The 7,616-nt window shown below is 43.1% G+C and overlaps 1 protein-coding gene across 2 annotated transcripts in view; it reads right to left on the bottom strand.

Moving 5' to 3' along the window:
- Positions 1–2,578: 2,578 nt before the first annotated feature.
- Positions 2,579–7,616, bottom strand: part of LOC144147166 (forkhead box protein E4-like) — an 18,202-nt gene continuing 13,164 nt past the window's right edge. For both annotated transcript variants that reach the window (XM_077679235.1, XM_077679236.1), the window contains exon 3: positions 2,579–4,633. In XM_077679235.1, coding sequence (XP_077535361.1) covers positions 4,097–4,633 — 537 coding nt within the window. In that variant the 3' untranslated portion in view covers positions 2,579–4,096. The remainder of the gene's footprint in view (positions 4,634–7,616) is intronic.

Raw genomic sequence — 7,616 nt, 5'->3', positions numbered from 1 at the left:
TATCCAACTCTGTTTGCTTACGTATATTAGCCGTACAAATGCCCCCCAAAACTGACTTCATAATTTTGTCCTCACAAACTCGAAAAAAAGTGAGCCGAATAATGTTTGAATCTGAACCCCTAGCAACGTGAAAATGACTGATATAATATCAAAGCGTCACCCAAAATGCCAGAACTACAGACTTCACATTTAGGGAGTACATTCCTATCATAGTATAGGAACTTAATAAAGCTTCATTTATAAAATTACGTTAACAAAGGAGTAAATAAAGCTGAATGACTTCCTTCAAGAATTCTTGATTACCTTGCAGTTCCGTTCAGATATCAAGCTGGTTATTCCTCATTCATATGACGCTTGCAAACTTAATAAAGTAATTTCCGGGTTTGTTGCAAACAATATATAATGAGGCGTATATAGATGTGAGGCAAAGCTACGCATATTACGGGTTCTTCAATTTGTGTACGCTGCCTTGATATACTAACATACTCGATAATTTTGGTGCACTGCAGTTTGTAAAGATCCAATCTAACACAAATAAACCAGCAAAGTGAAACAGCCTGAAAGAAGTCGCAAAAATAACTGAAATATACTTGGCTGGTGTCGTAAGGACTTTATTGATGGCTTTTTGTCCACAACCTCCTGACAACTAAACAACTATACTCTAATGCTTGTTATAGTAAAAATAATAGTTATTATAGTAAAACCTTGCGCTGAGTTCAAGGCGGTACGAGCCTAACAGCCATAGAGAGGAATGTGCCGCCTTCTGCTTGCAACATGAAGCTAGCTCGTTGAGGGTTTTCCTAAAGGGCCCTGGTAAAAAAAATAAAAAGAAGTTTTGGCGATCACAAGCAAAGGCTCGCGCAAATAGCAATTTAGCAATTTCCAGGAGACATCTTGAGGATGTGCTGGAAATCTGAAAAAAAAAAGAGTTTGCACCGGGCGCAATTGACATTCAACCATGCCCCCTTCGATTTGATTCGGTGGTGTTTTATTGTTTTCAAGAAAGAACACACAATGTTTATACACACGAGAAGGTCCCGAAGTCGGAGACTGTATGCGGGGACCTTCTTTACAATAAGAGTATGAACAAGTAAATGGTTTAAAAAACAGTGGTTACAGCACTATGATGAAACAGACCGACAGAGATACTACAAAGCTGGGATTGCACAATTACAGTAAAAAAAGCAAACAAAAAGGAATAAAACCAAACAAAATAAACTCAAATGAACTGAAGAAGTACGGGTAAGATATTCCTGAAAGAATAAATATTCGAAACGCTTTTGGTGAAGTAAGAAAAGCAGTTCCACTTGTAAGCAGCAGAAAAATGCACACTTTGTTCGCCATAATTACCTCGAGCTGTAAAAAGTAAAACATTGTTATGGAAGGCAAAACGAATGACGCCCTGAACTGGAAGCTGGTGAGCAGTAATAATTACGATGGGAAACCTCCCACTGAAGAATTTGAATGCAGTGATGCAAAGAAATTAAGGACAGGCAAAATAGTATGCGCACAAAGCAGCGATAAAGAACTACAATGAAAATGGCTATAAGTAGTGATCCGTATTGCTTGATTCTGGATATGTACAAAGGGGACAGTTGCGTTAGTTATGCTACCCAACGCACCCAGACGATATGCAATGACTGTCCCCATGACGATATGCAACAACTAGTATGACCATGAGTGCAAGCATAGTACCATGAAATTAGAGTCTTCAAGCCAAGATAAGTATGAACCTTAATTAATATTCGTATTCTATATGCGCCTTTTTGGTTAACAAAGAGATGTGCTCTTGAAATTGAAGGTCTTTATCAAGCTCAACGCCTAAAAATGTGCAGTAATCCGTGCAAGAAACTTGCGTCCGTTTTAGGCAAATGAAAGAGTTCTCCAGGATTATTTTGTGTTAAGATCTAAAATAATAATCGAGATTTGGATGTATTAATGCTTAACATTTCATCACGGCACAATGTAGCTGAAATATTACAATCGGCATTAAGTGATCACTATTAGCGATTTTAATTTCATATCAGTTATAGACATAGTGGTATCATGAACATAAAATACATTGGTTGAAAAGTTCAAGCAGTGTGGAAGATCATTGTAAAAGATTAAAAATAAAATAGGACCACGAAGACATCCATGTGACACGCATATATTAGTTATTTTGAGTTCAGTGTAACTACGAGAAATGCCTACAGTTTGTTTCCTGTCGGATAAATAACTTTTATTGTGGTTAGAGCAGGGCCAGTGACTACAATTACATTTAATATTTTTAAACAATACGGGAACGTTAAGAGGGTCGAAAACTTTAGAGAGGTGAATAAACAGTGCACCAACCAGATTACCAGCATCAATGACTTATTTAACTTTATCAGTCAGATATATTAAGGCAAGTTCAGTGAAATACCCAGCCCTGGACACAAACTTATTGGGTGATGGTGCCAAATTTTTTTACCTAACTTATGAGCCGCAGAATAAGTGCATTTCAATGATTTTGCTAAGAAAGATAATACGGCTATGGGGCGGTAGTTTGCTAAGTCAAGCCTGTTTCCTTTCTTAAACATGGGTTTTAGTTTGGCGGTTTATAGAACGGTTGAGAATACACCAGTCTCGAACATAAGATTCACAATGAGGATGAGTGCTATAGAAAAGAGATGCCCTATCAGCTTGATGTATGAAGGCTTACCCTGGTATTCTGAATCCGTCTCCACTCGAGTATTCAGTGCAGGAGATGGTTGAAGTCGATTTCCTCGTGCATATGCATTGCGGAATACTCTCCTCAGCCGAGTGGAGGCAGCAAATTGAGTGACGGAGGGACTCAGAATACGTCCTTAAAGTTGCCTAATCCCGGAACCATGTCATTCAAGTTTTGAATAAACCTATACCCGTATTCAGGCAAAGTTGACAAAATAATAAAAAAAAAAACTTTGAGGCAAGCGTTAATTAGTCGTGTTAAGCGATGCATGCGGGACCGGTTGTTGCGGTGCGAAAAAACCTAGAAAAGCATTTGCAATGTCTGATGGGTTGTAGAATGTGCAATCGTGATACATTGAAATACGAACAACAGAGCGCGTGGCTTTGAGTATATGCCACGCATCCTGGCGACGAGCCACGCATGCGCAGCGCGAACAAGTTACGAGAGTACGTGTCCAACCTGGGTATGGAATCACCATCGTTCGGCGAGTGGGCCTTCTGGTTTGCTTTTTCGCCTCGTTCGGCGCCCGCCACGCGAGCTTTAGGCTATGTTCAGACTAATCGTGATCTGCGGACGTAAAAAACATGGCGCGTCACGCAGTTCGGTTGGCTGAGACGTGAAATGGCGTCATTCTTTAAGGTTATTACGGCAGTTGCGGCAACATTCTGAACCTGGCCTTATCTAACTTCGTTGCTGCCCTGAGTAAAAACGACGCAAGCAGGTATCTACCTTTATTTTTTTTTATTTCGTGCCGAGCGCCCAACAAACGATGAAAAGACGGTGGTCTTTGCATACCAAGGTTGCGTACGAACTCTCGTAGCTTGTCCCTACTGCGCATACGCGGCCCAGGATGCGCGGCACGTACTGAAAGCCACGCACACGGAGCCCCGTGGCCACGCACTCAATTGTACAGGTGCCCCAAAAAGGAAACGGAGCACGGGTTGGGAATTTTGACGGGATTTCTTCGCCATGTGCTTAGCTAGCAACCTCTAAGTGACTTTTAAAGAAAGTCATTCTAAAATAAAATCGTGCCGCACATATTCTATTTATGCTGGCAGCCACAGAAAAGAGAAATTCTAATTCTAATTCTTCGGGGAAATGCTAATTTCACGAAGCCTTGCTCCGTTTACTTCTTGGGGCACCCGTACTATTGTCTGAAGGAAGGATTTATCGATGTCGTTTTGGGAAGGAGTCTGCAACTTCCAACTGCTTCTCACGTCATTCATGCACACTGATTTCGCTCTCACGGAAGGTTTCTTACCGTCTTGAAGTTGCTTACATAAGATTTTGGAGAACTTTTTGTAGCGAGTTAGTACACGTAAGGTAAGTGGTTGTATCTTCGTTTTCTTTAAAAGATTTTCTTCCTTTGTACGGCTAGTACTTCTGCGTAGCCTCCTTTCCAGCTCAGTAGCGTCGCCCCTCAACGGAGAATGGACACGGCTGTTGGTCGCTACCAGCACCGCAGAAGGCCCTATGCGGTGCATCGAACATTCCGTAGGGCTGCTGGCTGTGCTGGCCGGTAACCTCGTGGCTTTCGCCAAGCTGAGCTGGAGTCGGCGGGGGCGGGGTGTTTGCGAGCATGTAGAGAGGGTGGCCTTCGTGCCTGTGGTGCCCTCGTGCGGGCGGCGCGGACAGCACCTGGTGGTAGTTGAGGAACGCGTCTGGCTGCGAAGGGAGCACGGGGGAGAAGGCACCGCCCCCGACACTGGAACCGTGCAGCACTGGCTGTGGCGTGGTACCGGTGTATTGCAGCTGGTCGGGCGTCGGCGTGACGCAGGCGGCTCTGGCTGGGAAGTGCTCTCTGGCGAAGATAGTTCCCGGTCTTGGGCAGCGGTTCATGCGGCGGCGCCTGTGGTAGTTGCCGTCCTTGAACATGTCCTGGTAGGCTGGGTGAAGGCACCAGAAGTTGCCCTTGCCGTCCGCCGCGTCCTCGCGTGGAACCTGTGGCGAAAAGAGAGGCGTTCACGTGAAACTGTTAATGCTGCGAACTCTACCCGGCTACTCATGAGGGATTTAATATTGGCTCCGTGAACGCCTTCATCCCAGCCTGTTCTTTGTTGCTTTCATTCTCACACAATATATATGCAGCTGGAGCTGTGGCATCAAACTATATATCTCTGAGTGTATGCGCGCGCGCATACATACATAAATACATACTTACATTCACACATACATACATACATTCACACATATATACAAAATACATATATACATACATACCTGCATGCATACATACATACATAAATACATACTACATACATACATACGCACGCACGTACGTACGTACGTACATACATACATACATACATACGTACATGCATGCATGCATACATACAGGGTGGCGCAACAATAACTCGGCAACTTTAAGGCGCTTTCGTGGCCAAAACGCCTTCCGTATGCGCTCAAATTTTATATGAATGTGACATTTCATGGTATCGCTGAACGCCGCCCACTGGGGTTTCCAAAAAAAAAAAAAAAATAGTGCGATGCTGGTTTGCGGAAGGGTGTACTGCTTCATAACGCTCCTGTGCATTTTTAAGTAAATTTGTCTGTGTGGTCATTCTAACCGGGTGGCGGAAAGCCATTTTTACCTGCCGAGGCGCTTTTGCCGCGCTTTCCAGGAGCATAAACCACACGCTGAAAGCATAAACTACACATTCTGAACCTTACGCTACTAAGGTAACTTAATGCGTATATACAGAGGGTCATTTTGTAGGAGCCATCAAGACCAAATAAACTTTAATTTGAAAGAAATACTCTTCAGACTCTCACTCAACTTCCGTACAGCCCTGAAAAACGTTTTTTACCGAAAGAAAGATAATAATGATCGAGATCCTGCCAAAATTTCAAAATAGGCACGTCAGAAGGTCGCTCATAGGAGGAATATAAAATACAGTTATCAGTACAGACCGGATTTTAGGTAGATGCATATTTTGTTCCTCGCGCTTTTATCGCCTCACTCTCATATATAGCATGAATTAGAGGTTGAGAGAGGCTTTTATGGTGCTTTTATATCGCCTATAAATGCCTATTTCGACGTTTGGGCCTAAATGCACGTAAATACTTATCTTTAAAATGAGCGAACATATGAACACTACCTAGCCTTAGGTTCGCTGTCGAGTGCCGCTCGAAATCGTCATTCAAGTTACCAATCAACATTTATTCTCTGGACTTCAATGTGGTCATCTAGTTCATCACACTCCCGGGAAACAACCACGAAAAGCAATGAATCGGTACGCGCCAGTCAGCTGTGCAGTATTAAAACTGCCACTTTTCGAACATAAAGGCCGCTCTTCAGGTGACGAGTGCTGCAGTCAGGAAAGCTAAAGCCTTCTCCGTGGATAATCTCCAAGGAGACCTCGAATACTTGCGCGCCAACTTTATATTCCTGGCAAGCACATCTCAAGAAACTTTAAAAGTGGGAAGAAACTCCAATTATGAACGTTGCACCAATTCTCCATGCACAGCAATTAATAGCGGCCGTTACTGAAGGACAGTGGTCGGAAATGCACGTGCGAAGTTACAGTCGGTCCTGGAGAAGAACGAGAGATTTTCAGTTCTTAGAGAAGCTCCAAACGTCCTTGCTGGTGAGCACTGCCGTATCCCAGTGCCGTTTAATTAGGCCATCGAAGGTTGTCGAGTCAGCTATGCTCCAATAACATCTCTCAACGTTCAGATTCGTACAAGCTCATTATCGGTGACAAGATGCACAATTTTGTATCCAAAAATCTGTAGACGGTGGTGGTTTCTATTTCAACGCAGCGATTGAACATACAACGAACCTTTGTTATAAAATCACTGAAGAAGCAACGGGGTAACATCACTGCAGCGCTTCATTTCCTCACGCCTTAAACTTCACAGTGCCGAGGGATTCATTCATTCCATTGAAAATCTCTTCTTCGGCTGCGAAACGCGTCTTGAAAACTGTTTTCTAAATGTATGAAATTGTAGTTGGCAGCGTTGAGACATCTTGCCTTTGCAATAATATTATTATTGTATATGAAAAAATTGCCAGCCAGAATTCTACTTAAGAGTCGCCATTTAAGAACATAATTGTTGCCTCTCCTGCGTGTATTATTTGTGTCTGTTCTTGCTATGTCGTAATTTGAAGTATCGTTCTTAATCAGTATTCCCAGCTTTAAAATATTCTTTTTTGTTTTTTTTTTCACTATAAGCCATTGAACATGAATGTGAGTAGTGGGCTTCTTGAATTAGGAAAATTGACTGTTAATAATCCAGCAGTCTGACGGGACAATTAAAAAATTATGTTCACAAGTAGGCGGCGTCCTCAAACTATAACATTTTTGGTTTTCTTATGGTCGATACAGGTCGTATCGTTTCAGTTGAATGAAATTTTTTCACTTCGTAAACAAATTATGGTGGCTATTTTTAGGACGTTGCAGGCATAAAACGTTCATTTGCCTGCCGTTTTTTGGCGCCTCTACTCAATACGAGGACGCGGACTCAATTCCCGGCCGCGGCGGCCGCTTTTCTGATGGAGGCGAAAAGCAAAAACACCCGTGTGTACGATATTTCGGCGCACGTTAAAAATCCCCGGAGCCCTCCACTACGGCGCGCCTCATCGCCTGCGTTGTGTCGGGGCGTTAAACCCTACTCCATCAATCAATTTTTGGCGTTTAAAGCGACTTTCTTTAATGCCTAAATATCTTGCCTCTAGTTATCACTGCGCTAACAGCAGGTTGGAATTCAAGTGATACGATCGAAGGAACTAGAGGCACCACAATCCCACAGTCGTTCTTGGCGGTGGCTTTCACGCCCGGCCGCCCATCGCACAAAGAAGTTCGTTTCTATTACGTCATAACGATCCTATTATAAAATGGCTGGTGCTTTGCAATGCCTCTTTTACATCGACTACGTGAACAGACGTTAACAATGTAGACAAACGCCAAAAAAAGGTAGTGCA

Source organism: Haemaphysalis longicornis, unplaced genomic scaffold (assembly GCF_048455015.1).
Source record: "Haemaphysalis longicornis isolate Haplotype H1 unplaced genomic scaffold, Haemaphysalis longicornis Haplotype H1 scaffold_7, whole genome shotgun sequence".
Taxonomy (NCBI): domain Eukaryota; kingdom Metazoa; phylum Arthropoda; class Arachnida; order Ixodida; family Ixodidae; genus Haemaphysalis; species Haemaphysalis longicornis.
Note: the sequence above shows the minus strand (reverse complement) of the source record. Positions and strands in the feature narration are given on the sequence as shown.